Raw genomic sequence first — 23,824 nt, 5'->3', positions numbered from 1 at the left:
TCCCTCCCTCCCTTGCTTCCGTATCCCAACCTACACACACTCTTTTTAGGACTAGCCTTATGTGTTCTTGGCCAAATTACAGAAAATAAGAGATCTCCTGTCAGTGGAGAAGGGAAAATGAGTCGTAAATTCCGTTTTTCAAAGCCTAGAACGCTCCCTGGCACAGAGCAGGCCCTCAGGAGTTATTTATTGAATGTACAAATGAACGATACCATACTGTGTTTTACAGCTTTCTAGAAGAAGTAAACAAACAGGAATGGCTAGCTTAGTCACTAGGTTTGTACTTTTTTTCAGTTGGAGGAATTAAGAGGAAAACCAGCTATCTGTCTTATTGGGAGACTATGTGTAATTTTTTTGTCTTTGTAAAATTATAAAAAGTAGAACACACTGGGCCCTGACCCATCTCATAGACTGTAGAATCTGTGTTCGTGGGACTCCTTTTCAAGGTAGCCATTGAGTATCCCTATGAAACTCTAGCTGTGTGGTAATTTTTTACAGGTGTACAAATTAATTGTCTTTAAGAGATCATTTCATTTAAAACCTTCTTTATAAAATTTTTACCAAATACTATTTTATTTGAGGCTGTTTTTCATGCTGAAAAATGCGACAAACCAATTTGAATATTCTGTGTGCTGTCGTGGCCTCAAATATTAGACTAAGCAACAGTGTGAAAATCCAGAGAAATGTAGTAAAATAGTGCATTTAATGACCAAAACCAAATTCTGTAGTAAGCACACTGGCAGTTTTATGGGACAGGATTTTGCAATAGGAAAAGATTTTATTAATGTAACTTATGTGTAGTATTCTATTTCTTTAAAAATATTTTCTGCTTCTTTGAGAAGGGGCTCAAGTTGGCCTGCCCACCACCCCCTTTAAATCATTCTGCCAGAACTAGGTGTAGTACTTAATAGTCCCACCTCAGATCCCCGTATTAATACTTTTCCCTGGATCTCCTTAGAAAAGAAATGCTGCTTCAAGTGTCTACATTTCTGATGTAAATCATCTTATGAGATTGTGACTTGACATCCTGATTTTTTTTAAAGATTTATTTATTTATTTGAGAGAGAGTGAGAGAGTGCACATGCATGGCGGAAGGGGGAGAGGGAGAGAGACAATCTCTAGCAGATTCTGAGCTGAGCACGGAGCCTGACGTGGGGCACAACCTCATGACCCCGAGATCGTGACCTGAGCCGAAACCAAGAGTTGGATGTTCAACTGACTCAGCCACCCAGGTGCCTGACAACCCAATTTATAAGTGTAGTTGAGTGGGGGGACAGCAAGAACAGAATAGAGGGACGCCCGGGTGGCTCAGTCGGTTAAGCATCTGCCTTCAACTTAGGTCATGATCCCAAGGTTCTCAGATCGAGCCCTATATCTGGATCCTTGCTCCCGGGGGAGCCTGCTTCTCCCTCTGCCTGCCCCTTCCCTTGCTTGTGCTCTCTCTCTGACAAATCAATAAAATCTTAAAGAAAAAAAAAAAACAGAATACAATTTGAGTTTATAGTGTGTCAGGGATCATCATAAGAACTTTTTATACAGAATTTTATTTAATGTTCACAGTCTATTGAGTTATATTACATTGTGTCCTTTTTATAACTAAATAAAAGGAGGTCGAGGGGAAATAAAATAGCTGGCCCAAGATCAGCAACCAGAACGGAGCTTAGAGTTTAAGTCCTCTTGACATCACGGCCATGTGTACCTCTTCAGCTGGTGTTTTTGGAGACTTTCCTGCATCACAGTTACCTGTGTAACTGTGTGGCCTTGCCCCACACCTACTGAGTGATCGTTTCTAGGGTGGGGGCCCAGGAGATTGCACTTTTAACACTATCCTGGGATTCTCAGGGCATACTCATATTGGAGTACTGCAGCATAACTGCTTTCAAATATATATCTAGGAGGAGGAGAAAGAAGAAATATTTCTTAAAAGTATCACTATGTGGATGTCTTTTTAAAAATTTTTTCTTTGACCACCAAAGTTGGTTTGCAGATATTTTGATAGATTTCGGGGATAAGGGCCATTATTAGCCATATGGCATACCTTTATACAAACTGCAAGGATGAATGCCTCTGAGACAGATTTAGCAAGAAAACTACTGCACCTTTGTATGAATTGGATAAAAAAGTGCCCCCCCTTTGCTGGGGTGGAAGAGTGCACGACTGGGGCGGTGGGAGTACCAGCTGGATTCTAGCTTCCACTCACCACTCTGCTGTGCCCATTGGCTGGGAAACTTGTCCAGAAGAGATTTCTGTGTTTTTCATATGTGTTTATGTAGGTGTGTCTTTACACACACAGCATTTCTGTTTTAGGATAACAGTGTTGGTGCATATGATGAGCTAAGTATGAGCAGTGTCTATTGATTTTCTTAGTTAAGGTATTTGATTTTTTTTTCTGTCCTTCTAGCTCCTTGTATTAAAGATATTGTGGGGGCGCCTGGGTGGCTCAGTGGGTTAAAGATATTGTGCATGCACACACACATACATACCACCACTGCACAGACACACCTGGATGAGTTAATTTTACTTCAATACTTACATCAGTGGCTTTATCACCTGAGAAGAAAGGAGGTTCACAATGGAGGAATAAAAATCTAGGCTCGTTTCATACCAATGCTGTTGCTTTCCTAAATCTGCAGAACACAATACCAGAAGCGTTCTGGAAAGTTAGGGAACCCTATTCGAGCACAGATTGATGGGGGGGTTGAGGGATGGCCTGAGTGGTTTTATAAATAAATAACTAAATATACATAAAGATTTACTTAGTTACTTATTTTAAACTTGTGATTCCTTTTCACTGAAAAACGTTACTCAGACCATATTGGTAAAAGATACCTGCACTTGTATTTATATAATTATGTGAAATTTTAAACAGATTTTTTTAATGCTATAAAACTGATGGCAAACTATCTTTTAATAATGATATTTATACCAGAAAGTTATTTATAAAAATTCTGACTGTTTAACATAGCATGAGAAACTAACATCTGTCTTAGATCTTTTTTTTCCCTCCGTTCCCTTTATATCTAATTCTCATTTGCATGTGCTTAAAAATGGTTAAGCGTGTCCAAGTGAGAATAGCTAATGCATGGAAATAATGTGCATCTTTTTCCTAACTTGTACTTGGGTATAATATTTTAGACTTGTCTTCCAGTGAACCCTAATGTCCATTCATGAACGATATCTCTTTCCCTCCTCAAATTATATAATTGTGTCCAATTGTGCAATTTACACACAGACACAAGTTGCAGAATATAAACAGTTGAGAGACACTCTGAATAGGATTCCAAGCCTTCGAAACCCAGAGCAAGCAGAGCAGCAGAATGTTACCCAGGTGACACATTCTCCACAAGGTGACAACACAGTGAGGGAGAACGCAGCCGGGGAGCCACAGGAGGTAAGAGGCGTGAACCCGTATTCTGTGATGGGGTCACTTTCCCTGTCAAGCTGTCATCAGATGAACTGCTCTAAATATTGCCAACTCTTCCTTCAGAACAGTGGTTCTTAAATTTCGGCGTTTATCAGAGTCCCCAGCAGAGCTGTTAGAACGCAGAGAGTTGGGCTCTAGCCCAGAATTTCCAGTTCAGTTATTTTGGGATGAAGCCTGAAGATTTCCATTTCTGACTGATTCAGCTGGTCTGGGGAGGACAATCAGAGCTACTGCTACAGTATTTTCTGGGAAAGACTTCACTGGTTTATTTGTTCATGTGGGGTTTTTTTTTTTTTTTTGAAGGGGCTGTTTCTGAATTTTTACATTTTCTTTTTGTTCCTGTTGTTTGGTTTTTTGGAGGGTAGAGTAAGAAGATTAAATGATCATGAGGCTGTTCTATAAAAGCCCACTCAAGAATTAAAGTTGGTAGTATAGTTGAACTTGGTGCAGTGCTAGGTCCACACAGAACAAGCCAAAAATTGTATTTAAGTGGCTTTTATAAAACTGTCAAAGATATGGGGCTAGTCTCTTAATCCACTTTTTTTTTGTTTGTTATTCCTGCTTTCATAAAAGTTGAGCCTTGCTTAAGAGTGTCTTCTAAGTGGGACATCAAAAGTAGGGTCACCCCTGTCCTCAATTCTAAAGAAGTTGTTGTTTTAATCACATGTGTAATACAAATGACAAATATGGCTATCTTTCTCCCGGAGAAAGTTGTTTTTAACAACGAATGTTTGAGAAGCTGTGTCCTGAGTTACCATCTTATGGGAATAATTAAGTCTCTACAAGTGGACTTCATAGAAGTCTTCAGTCTGGCAGAGCACTCCTTCACAGGCAAGACTGTCTCTGTCTTCATGGATCCTTCCTTGTTACTATTAGGAAAACATGACCAGATCCCTGGCCTGGGAATTGGTTCTATTCCCTGCTGAGTCTGACTACCCATTTACTGAATTAATTAGTCTTTTAATGACTTAGACCTTTAGTTTTTCATCTGTGAGGTGGAGATAGTAGTTATCTTCTATAACCTTTCTCACGGTAATGCTGTGGAGATAAATGGCAGGAATTTGAAAGCACTTAAGGCCCTTTGGAGAAATATTTCATATAAAGCCAGAGCAGTATTATGTCAAACCTGACAGGTGTGTGAGGATGTTGGTAAGACATACATCTCCAGAAGTTGTCCTCAGATATCTGAGAGAGGAATTTTCTTCCTCCATTTATTTTTCATTCGTTCTTTCTTTCATTTATTCATTCCAATTTCTCAGTTATAGTTCTGCTAATTTAAGAGGGCTTCACATTTATTTCAATTTGGAGGAACAATCTGACCAAAATTTTTTCCAATGAATAAGGCTGCAGTGGGGGAAAGAGTGATAAATTTTCTTATGATATTATGTCATCTTTTTTTTTTACCCCTCTTTTCTAATCAATGAAGGTCACATGGTAATCTCTGAAACTTTAAATCCAGGAAAACCAATTTAAACCAGTCAGTTTAGAAGAGGAGTTCTCTGTAAAAAGACATGTCTTATGTTGAATTTTATGTGTTAACAATACAGAATATTTACCAAGGATTTCCTCTAATTTGAAGAAATACGACTCTAATATGTTTTTTAAAATATTTTATTGTATCTGGCTTCATGGGCACTATTTTTAGCTAACATGGATGCCTATTAGTAATGGCATTCTTTTTTCTGGGTCAGTAGGAAATAAACCCAACTCATCATCAATTTGATCTTATCCTTCTCTTTTCAACTCATATTTTTTTAAAGTTCCATTAATTTAAGTGAGCTTTCCACCCCTCCTGTGGGGCTTGAACTCATAACCTGGACATGAAGTCGCATACTCGTGTGACTGAGCCAGCCCAGTGTCCTCCTTTCCAAATCCTTATTGAAAACAAAATTTACATTGAAGAAAATTACATAAACTCTTCATCACTTGAAGGTTGAGGGGTTTTTCCTTTTTGTCTTAAGGGAAAACAGAAGTTAGATGGCTTTCCCTACTAAGATGTGGTCACATACAGGCTTTATTCTTGGGTTACGTACTGTGTTATTCCCGGGATGAAATCGTGCTTATGTTATCTCTATTTTATAGGTGAGATTACAGAGTGAGAAGAGTTAAGTGACTCCACTGCGCCATACTTTTCAGTCAGGACTGTATTTCTAGGCTCCAGGATTTTGCTTATGTTGTAACCCATAGACATGGTAATAAAGAGCTTTTATCACTGCTTTCAAAATTGAAGAGTGTCATCTCCAGTGATGTGCTTGGCCTAGGTGTCTCGAAATAGTGACGGGTGGCAGACGCATGAAGCAGTTCCTCGAAGAACGGAAGAAACAAAACTTGACTCTCCCACCCAGAAGAAGGCAGAGTTTCAGGCTCCAGCAGAGCTGAAGCCCCGCGGAGCTGAAGCCAGAGAGCCAGAGGAGCGGCAGGTGGAAGAGGAGCACAGAAGGGCCCTGGAGGAGGAAGCGATGGAGCAGGTCGGGCAGGCCGAGCGTCTGGAGGAGGAGCACGACCCGTCCCCTGAGGAACAGGATCGGGAGTGGAGGGAACAGCATGAAGCTGGAGAGGAAGCCAACCTTCTGGGAGGGCATGCTCCTGCCCAGGTACAAGGTCATCTGCTTCCCGTCCACCAGGGTTATGTTTTGGTGGCTGGGACAGGGAGCATGGCTTTGCTTTTAAATATTGAAAAAGCCTCCCCAGAGCTGACACCCTCTCAGACAAAATCTGAGTGAGTTCACTAAATGTTACATGCTCCTAGCATAGCCGATCAGGTAGCTCAGAAAGATGCCTGGGGAAAGAGAGGGCAGTTGGTGAGTGTATTTTCTTTGTCAGTAGCCTCACACGGAGTCCTTGCTGCCCTTCTCTGAGCAGTGAGAGGAGAGAGGAGTGCCTGACTGGGCACTTCCTGGCGCTCAAGTCCCATGGGCGTTGTGAGGCTGAGAAAGGTCTCATTTTCTATGATCAAAAGTCTACTTCTCCCCGTTCATTTACCATCCAATGGTAGGTTGCTTTTGCACATTCATCTTCAAGGTGGTTATTAAGTTGTCACAAGGCTGATCTTATCACTTAAGGATGCCCCACTGGGGGAGGATGTTTACCCAGTCTCTGCTCAGGCTCCCCCTGCCAGAGCACTTCCTTCTCACAGAAATATGGTTTTTTCCCTTTAAAAAATCCATTATATTAGAAATCATTCTTGAAAAGAACTTGAAGCAGCACTGAATGAAGAGAGGTATCTTTCTTCCGCTGTCTGTCCGCAGATAACCTGACGGCGGGCTACTTGGCCTTTACACAGATGCTGATCCCCTTTTACTTATGACTCTGAAGTTGTGTTTGCCCACAGACTTTCTAAGACTTCAAGCTGGTTGAGGCTTTGGGCTGAGTAGATGCAAAGGCCTCGACTGCTTTTCTATATTGTTGCCAACTTAGCATGGAGAAGCCTCTCCCTTTCTTGTGTCCCTCATAGCTTTCTTCAAAAGCAGTCCCCACCGTGGGTTTGATTTCCCTTACCCATGTACCTTCTTTCTGTTGGTGAAAGTCGTGTGTGCTTATGTTGGTTGGGACAGGGGGTGGCGGAGGAGAGAGTGACGGGTAGCTCGGTGGGCAGCAGAGTTTAAGAATTCCTGTATCTGTTTTTCCCTTCATTGAAAGGTCTTATGTTCTCACCTATTCTCTTTTTCTTTGAAGAAATCAGTTCTCTGCTCTCGACCTTTACCTGAAATTTGGCTGGCTTGCTTCCTCCCCCCCCCCCCCGCCCCCGCTATGGTTAACCGAGACTGGTTGTGCATTCCTAGAATTAATTGGCATCCCTGCATCTTAAACTCTTCGTGGAAAAGCCTTAGCCACAGCTTTAGCTCACAAATGCCCCAGTTACTGTGAGGTCACCCAAGTGCCCACTTATGCCAGAGCCTTTCGAACCTAACATTTAATGAAGGTCCAAAACTGATTTTGTCTGTGATGCCCTCTTCCACGTGAGAGAGAGCACATGGAAAATCTGCCAAAATGCCAGCAAATCAGGGAGATCCGATGCTAAAAGAAGCCGAGGGTGCCTCAGAGGGTTGGGAAGTAGGCGTTCTGGCTCTGGGGGACCTTGGGGTCAGGGTGTAATCACGGTGCACCTGACAGACACGGATTAATTCAACAAGCCAGCCCTGCCCCCTGACTTTGTCCCGAAGAACAGAGGACAAGAGAATCCAGAGGTCCCGACTCTTCTTGCTCAGCACCTGCTTGTTGTGGCTCAGGTCTATCCGTCGGCCAAGCCGGTTGGCAGAATCCGGTCACCGTATGAGGAGCAGCTGGAACAGCAGCAAGTGGCAGCGCGGCGGGCGGAGGAGGCTCAGCCGCCGAGGGAGCACCAGGAGGCGCTGCACCAGCCTCGGCTGCAGGGACCCTTGTGGAGGCAGCGGCAATGGCAGCAGCAGCAGCAGCTTCTGGCCGGAGAGGTGGCCCGGCACAGGCCGGCCAGCCCGGAGGAGGAGGGGCGGCCGCAGCCCCCCGAACAGCTCCGGTAGCCTCCTCCTGATGGGTGCTCAGAGCCCCTCTTCTTGTTCTCCTTATTTTTATTTGTTTATTTATTTTTAAAGATTTTACTTAAAAACGAGTGAGAGAGGAGGGCATGAGCCGGGGAAGGGCGGGCGGAGGAAGAAGCAGACTCCGCGCTGAGACGGGAGCCCGTGGTGGGACTCGACTCCAGCACCCCCGGACCATGGCCTCCACCGAAGGCATGCGCTTAACTGAGCCACCCAGGGGCCCTGCGCCTCTTGTTCTTGTTCGTATAAGCAGATGGCAAACAGCTTTGTTACTTATGAGCTTGCGCGTCTCTTATGGCTGGGGCGGAACAGCCGCTTGAGAATTAAATTTCTAAATAATTTTTAAGATAATCAACATTTTTAACCCCTAATTAAAAATGTTAGGGCTCCAAGCTTAGTTTAGGCCTCAAAATAACCTGGCAGGTTTGGGGCTAACTTTATTTTACTTTATCACTTGAAAGGCATTTTCTCTGTTTTAAAGTATTCTTTGAAATTGTGTCTGAAATCTTTATGAAACCTAATAGCACAAAGTTTACAAAAAATTTGTTTATGACTTTTTAAAAAATGTTGGAAACTTTGTTTATTGCTACCTTTAAATATAAATGATGTATGGCCAGTTGTGCCACTTAATCTGTCCCTGAATTGATGCTGTTTGTGTTCTTTCCAGGCAGCAAGCTCGTTATGATGCTGTGGATCATGATATTGTTCAGGGAGCCGAGGACCAGGGCGTCCAAGAAGAGGAAGGAGGTGGTGAGACTTCTTAGATGATGGATGTGTTAATAAGATTACTTGGTAACATGTGATATCCACTCAGAGTCATGTGCACATCTGAGTACACACAAAGGACGACTGTGTACCATGCATCTTTTGCTGTTGTTGCTGTTATGTTTTTGATAATCCTCCCAGACAGTGCATGCCGGTAGTCCAGACAGCTCGAGATCATCTCTTTCCTTTCTGATGTTTTTCCCGTCGCTTAAGCTTCTTGTATATTGAAATATTATTTTTGATATATTATCATCGGGCTGTTATACTCTGGGAAGTGACTCCATTTTCACCTTACCTTGGAAGCCTTTGGATTATTGCCTTTAAAACTTTTTCAGATTAAGGCAGTAGTAGCTTCCACTTGTGGTGAGCATCTCCTATGTAATTTATCAAATATCACTTACTATATAATAGAACTAAAAAGTAACAGTCTCTCTGGCAACTTTAACAGTCAGATATGTATCCTTTCTTAAAGAATCTAAAAAAGAAGGTGATTACCCAAACTCCCTCTATAGCCTGTTCTGAAATTTTATAGCCCTTCTAGTCATGAAATTGTTTTCCTTATGTCCCCCTGTACAGCACTTTAAGCTTTTTTGTTCCATTATCAGTAAGAGGAGAGAACAGTTTGTTCTCTTATTTATTTAATGAATCCCTTGGTGCACTTGAAACCTGATGGTAAGTTACCTTGCATCCCTATTTCCTATAAGCTAAATACTCTCCATGTACTTAACCTTTCCTCTTACATCTTACTTAAAAAGTTGTTTGTTCTTCTCTTTGTATGCTCTTATCTAAATTCCCTTTATGGAAATAATTTTTTCCAAAAGCAGTGAAGAAATGTCTGTGCGAGCTAAAATGTGAGCTGTGTCTGTGGGGCGGCAGCCCTCAGCACTGCCATATCAGACAACACGGGGTGGGCTGCCTTTGATCTGAGCTCTGCAGATGGGGCTGTTCTTTCTTTCATTTCCTGAGACGTTATCAGTTTCTTCTTTTGTACCTTGGTGCTTCCTCTGATATTACCAAAAGTTAGCTGATAATTTTGGCAGTGTCCAGTTGACTGGGCTTTCTTTTATTGTAAAAGTTTTGGTTATTGTTTTCTGCATAATAAGGGGGAGAATGCAGCTTATGTTACAAATACTGGTTTGAGAAGGTAAGAATGGTGTCACTCACCCACGCTGTGTCCTTAGACACATGGTCTGGGAAAGAGACATAGTTTTATTCAGAAAAGCTGAGATGTATGCCATATGGTGAATTAATCTCTCTGGAGGAGAGATTGGGTGAAATGGTCTGGAGGAAAGCCCACCAGTGGCTTTTCTTTGAGTGAAAGGGCAAGATCCTGTCTGGTTCATCCACACTGATGTTAGTTCCTTCAATTTGCTAGCCTATGAGAGAGACAACCAGCACCAAGATGAGGCAGAAGAAGACCCAGAGAATGGACATGAGCCTCAAGATCAGGGGCCCCATGAAACCGACCCGGAATCTGAGGCAGATGTAAGTGTCCTTTCTGTTGGTCATGACACTTGGAAACGGGGTTGGGGTGGGGCAGAGGGAACTTGAAGGTTTGCCTGACACCATGCCTCTGGCTCCAGCCCTGGCTCCAGATGTGTCTGTTATTTCGTCAGTGCAGAAGAAAGGGGACTTGTGTAATGGCATCAGCAATGTTGTTAACTGTAAACTGGTGTACGTGTGGGTGATGAGACTGGTTCAAAAGTTCTGGGAAAATATAGAAGGACTTTCCCTCTGCGAACTTCTAGATTAATAAAATTAAAGCTGAGAAAAACGAAATTGAGAGGTATTGAAATATGTAATCATTTTGAAAGATGGCGGGAACGGGGACAAGTGTGGGAGTCAGAGAACCAGGGAAAGGAAATGGACCATCATGGAGCCTGTTGAATAGTCTGATAGAGTGTTCTGTATGTCTTGTGACTCTCATCTCCCAGTAGTCAGGGGCCATTTTCATCAATACATGGGTGGATAAGGATGTGTGGCTTGAGAAGTAAAAGAAAAAATCTGCTCAGGTGCCAAGGTGCTATAGAAAATTAGAATATAAATTGGTAGAGACTTACTAACTGGGAATGTTCTTTGTGTTTACCAAGAAAGGACCCAACCTTTCAATTCATAGCTGTGTGGCCCAGAGCCCGGGGCAAGCAAGGCTCCATGGGGCATGTTCTTGTGCAGACGTGTAAATGAGTTCTACAACTTACTTTAGCTCTCTTGTCATCTTGCTAGTAAATCAAGCACCATGTTTATGAAATTCAGTCTGTGCTTTCATATGGGTTCTGTTTGTATGGGAAGGAGGATCCATATCCTTCCTTGAGAATCATAGAAGGAAGGCTTCCTGGTAGCTACCTGAAGCCCCTTGGATGGAAATGGCTTTTCTGCTTGTGCAGGGATGTGACAGATATATTTGCCTGTGGCCCCTGGATCAGCACTTGGGAGAGGATGCTCAGGAAAGAGCAGGAGCTCCAGACAGCAGGAGAGCAAGAAGGAACTAGAGACTGTGAAAGGGCAAAGAGTTTCTTGCAAGAGGAGCAAGGAAGCAGGTGTGCGCCTGACAGGGATGGAGGGGCAGCAAAAGGATGCCTGTTCCAGTCACCCCCCTCTGGGAGGTGCTGTGTACATTGAATACTTGATTGTGTAACCCTTTACTCTCCCATTAGTGGTTTTCATGTTCTGGATGACACACTGGTGGCTTTCCTCCCCTTCCTTCTTTCAGTGAAAATTGTTAGCCTACCTGTCTCTCTCTTTGTCTCATCTATTTTTTTTAATTAAAAAATTTTTGCCCAGCTTCATTGAATCATAACTGATTCATAACTGATCATCTGTTTTATTTGAATGTAACAACTGTGCCTATTGAACTTGCTACTTGGTTAGAGTTGGACCCAGGGTGTACATTTCATGGGTTTTTGCAAAAGCTTTCTGTACTTTTTTTCTGAAGAGAATGTGTTACATAATTTCCACACAAATTTGTTGGTAATGCACAGAAAGAAATCTATCTAACGAGATTGTGGGGGTAATTGGCGTTGTGCAAAGGTGTTGATTTGTCACTCTGGATTCCCAAGAAGAGCGTCATCTGCACTGGCGTGAAGTGTACAAGCAGGGGTGTGCGCGTCGTAGATCAGCTGAGACAGTGGTGTGAACCCTTGACTGCGTTCAAGGCCCTGGAGTAAATCGGAGTCGAGTCCTATTGTCTGGAGAACAGGAATAGAGACCAAATCTCACTCTGAGGCCTCATCTATTAGAAGCCTCTGCTGCTTCCCTTAAGTGTTCTGTTGGTGACCCTGGAGGCATCGGGAAGCTCCTGCAAGCATTACCGTCTGCCCAGCTTAGGCTTTAAACTCTGTTTCTTCACGAAGATGTGGATTATTTTGAAAGGTGATTTGGGAGTTTGAGTGGAAAATAGAGATAAATCTCAAGTTGATCATGTGAAGGGCATTTGTTGAACATGGTCACTGAGAGCTGCCAGAGAAGGAGTTGGGGGAGAGGTTTTTCATGATACACTGCCAGAGACTGGGTTAGCCCGTTCTTGTCTCCTTTAGAGCCCATTTCTTAGGTCCTTTCTGTTGGCGCCTTCTCGCTCTTCAAGGGCTGTCCACCCACTTACCATGAAAAATCCCTGGTAGAAGAAAGTTTGCCTGTATAAAAATCAGCATACTCATGGAAGAAGTTACAATTTGCCTATCTAAATCTCTCATTTTAATGATCTCTCCTAGTTGGTCTTTTAGCTTTTTTCTTTCCTTTTTTTAGATTTTATTTATTTATTTGACAGAGAGACAGTGAGGTGGGCATGAGCGGGTGAGCTCTTGCAAGCACATAGCAGGAGGTGTGGAAGAGGGAGAAGCAGGCTCCCCACTGAGGAGGGGGCCTGATGCGGGGCTCGATCCTAGGACCCCACGATCATGACCTGAGCCGAAGGCAGTCATTTAACCACCTGAGCCAACCAGGCGCCCTGTCTTGTAGCTTTTATTCACTGTTTTTCTTGTTATCTATTTAGTTATGCTCACATTTCTTGTGATAGAATTCGGAGGACTGTTTTGGAATCACTTGCAGAAAACAAGTGTTGTTTGTACAGCATTCTCATTCATTCAGCCTCTGACGAATAGTGCAAGGAGTTTTCTCTTGACAGTGGGATGTGTACTTGTGAGTCTGGGCAAGGATAGATCTGAACATTCTGGTGGAGGACGATTTCATTTTCTGCCAGTATGTGGCCTTTCAAATGAAATTAAATTTGATCCTGGATTTTGAAGTAGTGGTTGCTTTTTATTCAAATTTTGCAGAGGGCTGCTGTAGAGGATATAAACCCAGCAGATGACCCTAATAATCAAGGTGAAGATGAATTTGAGGAAGCCGAGCAAGTGAGGGAAGAAAATTTGCCAGATGAAAATGAAGAGCCAAAACAAAGTAATCAAAAGCAAGAGAATGCCGAGATGGAGGAACATTTGGTGGTAAGCAGACGCTAGTACAGAGGTGGTTCTAACCTGGGTGTCTTATTAACTGCCTAGGTCTTGGCAAAGGGTCAGTCTAATGCGTGCTGATGGAAGGTTTGCTTCTTTGGTTGGGTTTTAGGCCATTATGTGAAACAGTATATCCATACTCAGAGTAACACGCCTCCTAGGTTTTGTTTTCGGAAGGGTTATTCATCATTTTCTGACCACTGATGCATTGAAAGTACATTTTTTATGGCAGCAAGCTTGCTCTTTGTCCCAGCGTACTATGAAACACATCTCCAATGTTCAGTAACCTGAGCTTCCCCTTTTGTTTCAACAGATGGCAGGAAACCCAGACCAGCAGGAGGATAATGTTGACGAGCAGTACCAGGAAGAGGGAGAGGAGGAGGTAGGGAGGCGGAGTGCAGGAAACTGGTCAGGATGCTTGGTGTATCACACTCCCCTTACGTCACGGCATGGGCTTTGACACACCTTCTGTAGGCACCTTCAGAAAGACAGAGGTGGGAGGAGAAAAGGTGCTTTCAAGAAGAAATGGACCGTGGAAGTAGAGACGTTTGATTAGGAGGCAACCAAAACAGGGTCATAGAATCCTTCCTCCTGGTTCTCACTGGAAATTTTGAAATGAAAGAAGACATGTGGCCTTCTAGGAATGGTGGACCTAGGTCTGTCTGTTTTTTGTAAGAAATATTTTCTCCTGTTTCTTTCCCCCATAAAAGAGAACAACAAAGCTTTGCCTGTTGAGGGGTTCTGGAGTGACCCCTGTAACTTGTAGACATTGCCACAGTTCTGCCTCAAGAGGGTACCTCCCAGTATCTGTCAGAATACAGTTAACACCCTCCAAAAGAGTTTTAAGTGTCTACTTTTTGCCTCTTCCGTCCTAGGAATTTAGTGTCATAATGAAATTTGATGATAAAGGAAGGGAAAAGTATGTAAGATGCTCAGCTGAATAAAAAGCATTTGGGTAGATTTTTTTTTTTTTGTTAAGATTTATTTTAGAGAGAGAGTGAGCATGGGGTGGGGAGGAGCAGAGGGAGGGAGAGAGGGAATCTCAAACAGACTCCATGTGAGCACATAGCCTGACACAGGGCTCGATCGTACAACCTGAGATCATGACCTGAACCGAAATCTAAGAGATGCTTTAACCAACTGCACCACCTAGGCGCCCCATGGGTGGAATTTCTTTCTGTCTTCTTTTTTTAAAAGATTTTATTTATTTATTTGTCAGAAAGAGAGAGAGAGAGCACAAGCAGCAGGAGAGCCAGGCAGAGGAAGAAGCAGACTCCCGCTGAGCAATGGGCCCAATGTGAGACTTGATCCCGGAACCCTGGGATCATGACCTGAGCCAAAGGCAGACACTTAACCAACTGAGCCACTCAGTTGTTCCTCTGTGGGTGGAATTTCTTAAATTTCATTTTAGTTTCCTTTTTATTGTAAACTTCTGGCAGATGATTGCTGACTAGGTAAAGGGAGCGCCCATCGTGATGGCACACCTATGTAAGTGAAGGACAAGCACGTCTGGTTAGGGCTGGTTAGTCACAGTGCTCTACTGTATGGACCCCTGAAGCTCCAAACCTGGGGACATGCTATGAATGAGGCACAGGCCTCGACAAGTCCCATGTTGAGTCTCTTTCTCTGGCCCAGGAAAGCTCTGGTTCAGAGGGGTTTCTCAGCCAGGCTTCTTGCCAACATGAGGCTTTAGCCCTAAGGGGAATTCCGTGAATGGATGGACAAATGTCAGCCCAGACAGATCCACCCGCCACTGGGGCTCCTGCTCAGAATCCATGTGCTGCTATACTCGTGTGCGTAGTTGCCTCAACTAGCCCTGCTTTTTCATTTTTGTAGCGTTTGTTGTCCACTTCTCAGAGCTAATGGTAATAAAATTTGTGCTTATACCGGAAAAACAGAAAGGGATGTTGCTCTTTACAGCCATTGGCAACATACAGCTCTACTCATGTGCACTCTGGCTTGATCTTTTTATTCTTTCTCTGTTCTCATCCTGCTGTTCATGCTGATCAAGATCCTGAGCTATGGTATCATAGGAGAGCATTAGAAAAACTAGCAGCCTTGAATATTAAGACATTTGACAAGAAAAAGGTATTCATCTGGACTTCTCTTGTAACAGGATGTCTAGACAAATATTATTGTGTCTCATTATGTCCGATGCCAGATATCTTTGAGGGATTAAAAGAGAGGAGGTTCACCTTGACCTTTTTTTTTAAAATGCAGAAGGGTAAACATAAAATTTTAATCCATATTTACTGATTTTTTTTTTTTAACCTTCATGTTATGTCAGTTAAGGTGGAGAGAGCACTCCAGTGATCCAAGCAGGTTCAAGGATAGGGAAAAAAGAAAGAGACAGGAGGGGAAGAGAGTGGTGACAGGCCGGGGTGAGGACTGCTGCTCTTTGTCCCTCGGGTGCTCTGAGCCCACTGGAGCCCTTTCTCTCCCTGCAGTTTAAATCCAGGTCTGTCTGAATCTACAGCCTTTGTTAGCATTTGGCAGACTACAGGTCTCAGTCCAGTTTAAACAGCCCTTTCTCTCCCTGCATGTGGGCCCGGGTCCTGCTTCTCTTTCTCTGGTTTCCTGCTCTGAATTCCTCTCTGGAGTCTCTGCCCTTCTTGCTGTCCCCCTCTTGCATAGGCCTGAAGTCTGAGGTCGTGCACGCTCCCATGGAGGAATGCTCTCAGCTTGCCTTTCTCCTTCCCTGGGTGACTCCTCTCTCTGTCCCTGAGGGGCCCTTGCACAGACTGTGGTGCCTTCCTGAGATGGTTAGCTCTTGGATCTTCCCACCTTTTCCCATTGTTCCCAGTTCTTTCCCGGAGGAGGGAGAAGAGTGTTTCCCAAATACCATTTAAGGCTAGTAATAGTTGGAGATGAGCTTCTCACCAGACTGCAGCAAAATGGGAAGGAGAGGAATGCAATATGTGAGAGCCATTTCATGTTTCTAAGTGATGCTTGTGAGACATTTGTGGGATGCTCCAAAAGCCATGAAGTGACGTGTCATCTGTGTCCTCCTCTGCATTGAGCTTCAGAGTACACTGACTACAGGGATGTATGGCCCATTGCTTTCGTTGCTTCCCCTCCCACATCACCTGACTTCCATCAGCATTTGCTCCTAGGAATGAAGTCCATCTTGCTAGGGCCCTCCCTGCTTAGAGGTTCAGCCCATCAGACTTGTGACTTGAGCTCAGAGAGTGGAACCCAAGACAAGTGTGCTTTTTGGAAATCTGCACTATCCCTGCCTTCTTTTAGGGCAGTAGTGTTATCCTTCTATGATATAAAAATGATGGTTATGAACAAGTGTTCATGGATGTTGGGGACATTCATGTGGGGATCCCATCCCTGTGTTGCTTACTTTCCAGACTTTTTATCGACCGATGAGCAAACAAGACAAAGTATGGCATTGCCAAAAGGTGCTATGGTGCTTAAAAGTGATTTAAATGCTCAAAAAAATATGTAAGTTAAATGACTGCTTGAAAACACTCTCAGTGCTCATTTTGTCCAAATATAATCGAACACAGATGGATCTGTGCACTCATGGGAGAGCACGCCCAGGGTTACTTGGCTACCTTTAGTGGGACTGCCAGCCGGGAGTTACCCTAGCACGGAGCTGGCCAGGCAGCACAGCTCCCCTGTTCACCATGACTCCAAGAGCTGCTGGTGCTGAAGGCCTTTCCTTTGTCACATTCCATCCACATCTTTGGATCTTAGCATTCTGATCTACTTCAAGTTCAGCCTTCTGGTTCCTGTCTCATCCCATGACATCTTTGATGTGTAAAGCCAAAGCCCATTTCGGACTCAGTAGATCTGTCTTATTTTGGCGATTAAACTTTGCTACATCACATAGGGACCATTTCTAATATGCCTAAAACATTAGATTTCAGTGAATAAAAATGAGTAATGAGGAGCAGTGTTAGGAAATCTCTGACAGAATGTTTGCATCAGCTTTATCAGTGTACTAAAGAGGGTCGAATGTGGAAGACATAATTGGTGTGTCTCCATTGTAAAGGAGTAACATTTGGCTTCTGTTATTAGTCTAAGCATATTTGAAAATTAGAAACTCTGTGTATCATTTTGTTCCTTTTCAGTAGTGCCTTTTTTTTTTTAATAGTCAATGTTCTTTTTTTTTTTTTTAAGATTTTATTTATTTATTTGACAGACCGAGATCACAAGTAGGCAGAGAGGCAGGCAGGGTGTGGCGGGGAGGGGAGCAGGCTCCCTGCTGAGCAGAGAGCCCGATGTGGGGCTCAATCCCAGGACCTTGGGATCATGACCCGAGCTGAAGGCAGAGGCTTTGACCCACTGAGCCACCCAGGCGCCCCATCAGTAATGCCTTTTAAAACAAGTTTGCATTACTTTTGTTCCAAACACAAAGAAGATATTACCAGAATAAAAATGTCTATCTATAAGTTTGAAAATTACAAAATTTGCATTTGTGGGTTCCATAAATTAAAGAGTAATTTACGTCAGGGCTTCTTACCTCAGATTCTTTTGACAGCTGATAAACAACGGAGATATTCTGTAGTAAATCTCCAGGGAAGAGAAGAAAGTATGTATGCAAGGGCATTTATTTCTCTAGTCAGAGACATTCTTAACCCTACACTGCCTGTCACTCAGGCTTGTAGGTCTCAGTCTTTACCATGGCTAAGAATCCCTTTGGAGAGAGTGTGTGAAAGGTACAAACTCCTGGATCGGATTTTACCCTCGGAGATTTTGATCTTAACCTGTGGTGGGGCCTAGGAATCAGAGTTCCAGGAACATGCTGTTTGGAGAAGCATTCCTGGAACAGGTGGCCACAGGTGGACTCGGGGAAGTCTGAACCTCCTGAAACTTCTGTGTCAAGTGATGTGTATCTGTGCCTATTTGCATACATTTGCATTTCTTCCCAAAGTCTTAAAAGGGTCCATGACCCCCCCACACAGAAAATTAAAAATCACTGATTTTTATCAAACCCTTTTATTTGACAGATAAGAAATTTGACCCTTAGAGAGGTTAGCCAAGTTTCTGAAGATCACATAGCTGGTTATTGTTGGAACCATGATTAGAGCCCATCCAGATCTGATTTTATTTTTATTTTTTATCTTTTTATTTTTAAAAGATTTTTATTTATTTATTTGACAGACAGAGATCACAAGCAGGCAGAGAGAGAAGGAGGGTAAGCAGACTCCCTGCTGAGCAGAGAGCCCGCTGCGGAGCTTGATCCCAGGACCCTGGGATCATGACCTGAGCTGAAGTCAGAGGCTTTAACCCACTGAGCCACCCAGGCACCCCCAGATCTGATTTTAGAGGCTATCATAATTAAGTATACCAAGGACAGTAACTAAATAATTGATATGGGCAAGTTCTTCTTGATAGAAGTTAGTGAATGCAGGAGTGATGGAATTAGAAAGTCACCATTTTTGTAGACTCTAATTAAAACAGGTGACTTAAGAGCCAGTCATCAATGGATGACATCACTAGATGAATGGAAGTTGGGGAATTTTATCATGGAGGGTTCAGGCAGTTACCTTCTGAGCTCACCAACCAACTTCAGCCTCACAAAAAATGGTGCAAGTGTTATGTGCTTCCTGATGTGATGAAAATACAAAAATCTGCAGCATCACTTTTGAAAAACTCTTGCTTTGCAAATTGAATTCACATAAATCTTTAACTTCCTTTTATAAGAAATGTGAGAGCTGGAGGAATGAATTAAGTGAGATGTTAAAGAAGCCAGTGAATCCAGAGTGTGGGTCATTCTACAGGAAAACAAGTCAATAGCATTAAGGAAAAAAGGGGAGCAGAACTACTATTAGGTATGGCCTTTGGTTGATGATTAGACCAAACCCAACTATAAATGGACAGTTTTGGGTTTTTTGTTTTGTTTTGTTTTTGTTTTTTGATTTTTATTTATTTGACAGAAAGAGAGAGTATGAGTGGGGGTAGGGGGAGGAGTAGGAGCAGAGGGAAAAGCAGGCTCCCTACTGGGCAGGGATCTCAGGACCTGGGATCATGACCTGAGCGGAAGGCAGATACTTAACCGACTGAGCCACCCAGGTGCCTAACATTTTGAAGATAATCAGGAAAATGTTAAGTCGGAACTAGACATTAGATAATACCATGGAATTATTTATCAGGTGTGATAATGGTGTGGTTATATAAGAAAAATCCATTGTTTTTAGAGATACATACTGAGATGGGTAAGAATGAAATTACATGAGATCTAGAATTTTTAAGAATAGGTCATCAAAATAAGAAAGAAAGAATGAACGAACAGTGATAGGTGATGCAAGGGTGGCAGCATTGAGCTAACTTTTGAACCTTGGTTATGGCTATAAGGAGTTCCCTAAATTATTTGCTTTATTTTTTTGTGCCGGCAAATGTTCATAATAGAAACAGGTGACCTTATTTTTATACAGCCACAGTTTAAATCCAGGTCTGTCTGAATCTACAGCCTTTGTTAGGATTTGGCAGACTACAGGTCTCAGTCCATTTTGTAAGTCAGGTCTCTTGAACATGCCTTTTTGTTTACCTATTGTCCAAGGTTGCTTCTGTACCCCAGCGGTAGGGTTGAGTAGCTGCTCCAGAGACTTTATGGCTGAGCAAGGCTGAATATTTACTAAATTTGGCCTTTCACAAAAAAATTTTGTGGACCCTGATTTATATATACTTTCCCACCACCTTGCAGTTTCAAGGCAGTTCCTTCCCAACCCCAGCTAAACCAAGTTTGGTGTTCGCTAGTATATTTTTATTACTAAGGCTGCAGAAGACACATCTTTGTTCACTGAAATTGATGGGGATACTTTAGTAATTTAGTGATGTTTCAGTTAGTGAGACTTCGAGTATATACGTAGTCTGAAATTTAGTAATTCAGTGTTTTCAACTCAAGGGTTACTATGAGATTATGTGACAAAGGGCAGAAGAGAGGTTATGGACGACTGTTAAAGAACCTGTAGGTGAGACTAAGGTGTCTTCTCCTTAGCTGTCACCACTGGGACATGTGAGTACAAAAAAAGCCCTATGCCACTGTCCCCAGAATGTATTTATTTAGTTGCATTGTAGTTTAGGGGCTGTGCGTGTGGCTGGCATTGGGCTGATTAGAAGAGGTTCCGGAAAGCTGGGCTCCATGGAGGTCTCTTTGAAGGGTCATCTTTGTTAGCTCTTAACAAGTCAGGTTCCTGCTGGTGGGTTGTGGTTCATTCCTGTCACACCTGGGCTGGACACTGTGAGGTAGCCCTTAACCTGTTCCTCTTTAAGTGTAACATCTGTTTGCTTTCCTACCTTGCCCATTTCTGGGACTTGTAACACCCTCTTCCCTGTCTCTGCCCTCAATCTGGTGATTCTGTGTGTTATTCGGGAAGACCTAATCTTATACCCGTGTCCTAGGACAGCTCAGCTTTTCTTTTAGTCCCAGGATACTACATGATGCTTAATGGATGGGCACAAAGTTTTTTTGAAATTCAAGTGACTTCAATCTTTTGGTATACATACACGTTTTAAAAGTTTGTTAGAAAGTATTTTACCTTGTATTTTTATGGACTGGAATCAATAAATAGAGATGATTTGGGGCAAATGATCTCTGTTTTGGGGTACTTTCTTTGATTTACATTTTGAAAAAAATAATTGGGATCAGTGACAGACATGTAATAATAATAGTGCACATAAAAGAAAACTTGAAACAGAAGTGTCATAATAGAACTCTGGAGAGATGTAGGGATTTGGGGCAGTTTAGTAACTATTTCATGAAGAAATTGAAATGATTGTGTTTTATGTTCTAGGTATTTTAGCCAGAGAAACTTACTCTTAATTACAGGATTATAGATACACATTTTCTCTGTTTTCTGCTACCTCATGTATAGGTAATGGTGTCTGTTTTCTGTGCCTTCACAGAGCAGGTGTTTTTTGCATTGATTCACTTATTCATTCATTGACTGATGCATTTCACCAGTGTATATTAAGCAATTGCCGTGTGCCAGGGACATACCTAGGTATTGAAGACAGTTGAGTAAGACAGATGGTTCCTGTCTTCCTAGAACTTACATTCCATCAGAGCTTTCAGACATCTGCAGTTCTCCCATCTTGAAATGGGGAATTTTTAATTTTATAAGCTGAATTTCTTTAGGTGTTATACTTGCAGGGTTAATGCTCATTCAGAAAAAGAAACTCAAACAGAAAAGTCCTCGGCTCCAAATCGATGGCATTGATTTTTTTGTAGGAGGTGTATTGCACATCTCTTCATAGCTAATAGACAAGTTAAATCTTTGACTCAAAAAGACTTTTGTCTTTTTTCGAATTTAGTTTTAATTTTATTTTGTTTCTGCTATTTTTAATGAACTATTTGGAAATCAAAATCTGTTGTTGCAAGTGTTTAAATGCTACAAAGGGTCATCTGGTATCTCTGGTTTCTTTCAGGTTCAGGAAGATTTGACTGAAGAGAAAAAAAGGGAATTGGAACATAATGCCGAGGAGACGTATGGTGAAAATGAGGAAAACGTAGGTATAGGACAGAGATGGCTACTGCGCGTGTGCGCATGCGTAGGAGACACATCTGGCTGGCTCGGGCGCCGAGCAGTTTTAACGGGCCAACCTAGAATTAGGAAACCCTGTGACAACGTGAAGGTTAGGGAAGAACAGCACTGTTGCCTGTCGGAACATAGTCCTCCACTCGTTTCCTTCCTCTAAAAATGAGTAACTTCACACTAATTCTTTAAGGAGGGAATTATTTATATCGCTAACCCTGTGCCCTATCTGTTCATTTTCCCTTTTCCTTTTCCTTTTAAGGCCGACGAAAAAAACAATGATGGTGAAGAACAAGAAGCTCGAGATGACCACAGCCCTAAACGCCGAGAGGAACCCTATGAGGAGGAAGAAGAGGAAGAAGACGGGGCTGCGGTTGCGGAGAAATCCCAGCGAAGAGCGGAAATGTAGCGGCGCCGACCGCGTGGACAGTGCTCAGCTGACGGGTTCTTTTCAAGCTGCTCAGAAATAAATCTGCCTACTGAACTCTAGGATATTTAATTACAAAAATTAAGAATTTAGACTTTTTTTTAACTTTTATATTAGAAATGCTCATACATTTATATGACTATATTTTGATAACCTAGGTTAGAGCTGCTTTTCTATTCAAGCTAAACACGAACCGGAAGAAAAACAATAAAGCAAACCTTCGCCTTTGAATCTCATTTTTCATAGATTATGTGATGTTGAAAAGAGCACCGGTTTTGTATATTTCAGCTTGTTACTTTTCTGTCTCCTAGTTTCCAGGTGTTCTGTTGTTTGCCTTTAACAAAATACAGGATTTCAAGTAGGGAATACTGCAAAATGATGTATAGCCTTTAAGAACAATGGCCAGTTTATTAACTGCTGCCTTTCTAAGGTTCTTGTGTATAGTTGGGATGGAATTTTCACCCCTCTGTCTCTGGAATGAGATCCATGTACAGACTGACATAGGATTGGAAAAGCATTTTGTTTATAAAGACATTGTTTTTTAGGCTTTTCGTGTCAGAAAAATGTTTGGCTCTACTTCAAATCACAGCTGTTCATGAAAGGAATTAGATTTTAAAATGAGATGGTACTTAAACTTATGCCACAGTATTCTGGACTTTGATAGTCCAGTATTTAAACAAGGTAGGATGCATCAGTGTGTTAACCTTCTTGAAGGACTGAAACCTTGTTTAATAACTAATTTAGTGTGTGTGGGTGTCATTTTCTATGTGAGCATCCATTCAGTTCTTTTTTTTTTTTCTGAAATCATCTAGTAATATCCTTGTTTCAATATCTAGTTCTCTACCATAATATATATTTCCCGCATAAACTCTGGTCCTCAATGTGTAATCACTTTGATGACAAGTATGAATATGAAGGCATTCCAAATTACACAATTGAATAGGGTTATTTCTCATAAACTCTACAGTAAAATACCCATTATTGATATGATAGACCCTCATGACCTTTCTGTTTGCTGGGATTGGAGCTTGTGTTATGCCCATGTATGGCATTTTAATGACAACAAAAGTCCCCTAAAATAAAAAAATTAAAGATCAAAAATTCTTCTGGGATTAAGACATATTTGTCTCTCTACATAAAGATTTTTAAATATATAGAATTAGGTTATATAATTCATATGTGTGTGGTTTTATAATAATACTCTCAAGTTAATAAAGACATTTAATTTCTACCATTGTTGTTTGAATGTAAAGTTAGTTTTTAATACCACACTCACGTATGGTTTTGATATTATCCCAGTGGAGTGATTATATGTATGCATAGGAATGTTTCGTTCAAATATATTTTGGATTTTCAATAATCATAAATCAAATTTTACCTTTATGTATAAAAACCCTTTATGTAATGTAAAATGTATAATATTGTACATAATATTCAGAATACAATTATTTTGGTAAATTAGTTTGTATTTTTAATGTCCCAGTTGCAGTATTTAATTATTTGAATCATATTGAAACTTGGTAATAGTCAATAAAGCTATAAAAAGCAAGTAGTAAATCTTGTAAAGTCTGTGATATCTTACTAGTTTCTGATCTTATTCTTCAGTTCTTTTTTATGAAAGGAAAAATTTTAGGAGGTACCAGTATAGATTAATGAATTATAAAATGCCTTTCCAACCTTTTCCTACTTTCCTTATCTCTCTCTCTCTAATTGGATTGGTACTTTATTTTCTTTACCCCTCTCCTAAAGAAAGA

General features: G+C 41.9%; 1 protein-coding gene across 4 annotated transcripts in view; it reads left to right on the top strand.

Annotated features, from left to right (window-relative positions):
• GOLIM4 (golgi integral membrane protein 4) overlaps window positions 1-23,627 on the top strand; it is an 80,323-nt gene extending 56,696 nt beyond the window's left edge. For 2 of the 4 annotated variants that reach the window (XM_032836108.1, XM_032836105.1), the window contains 9 exons: window positions 3,233-3,391; window positions 5,686-6,018; window positions 7,654-7,919; window positions 8,609-8,688; window positions 10,082-10,191; window positions 12,978-13,145; window positions 13,468-13,536; window positions 21,537-21,617; window positions 21,906-23,627. In XM_032836108.1, the coding sequence (XP_032691999.1) occupies window positions 3,233-3,391; window positions 5,686-6,018; window positions 7,654-7,919; window positions 8,609-8,688; window positions 10,082-10,191; window positions 12,978-13,145; window positions 13,468-13,536; window positions 21,537-21,617; window positions 21,906-22,052 (1,413 nt within the window). In that variant the 3' untranslated portion in view covers window positions 22,053-23,627. Of the gene's footprint in view, window positions 1-3,232; window positions 3,392-5,685; window positions 6,019-7,653; window positions 7,920-8,608; window positions 8,692-10,081; window positions 10,192-12,977; window positions 13,146-13,467; window positions 13,537-21,536; window positions 21,618-21,905 lie in introns of all 4 variants that reach the window. The other 2 variants (XM_032836106.1, XM_032836104.1) reach the window with 1 other exon arrangement.
• The last annotated feature ends 197 nt before the right edge of the window (window positions 23,628-23,824 follow it).

This window comes from Lontra canadensis, unplaced genomic scaffold (assembly GCF_010015895.1).
Source record: "Lontra canadensis isolate GAN:19392208 unplaced genomic scaffold, GSC_riverotter_1.0 scaffold90, whole genome shotgun sequence".
NCBI lineage: Eukaryota > Metazoa > Chordata > Mammalia > Carnivora > Mustelidae > Lontra > Lontra canadensis.
Note: the sequence above shows the minus strand (reverse complement) of the source record. Positions and strands in the feature narration are given on the sequence as shown.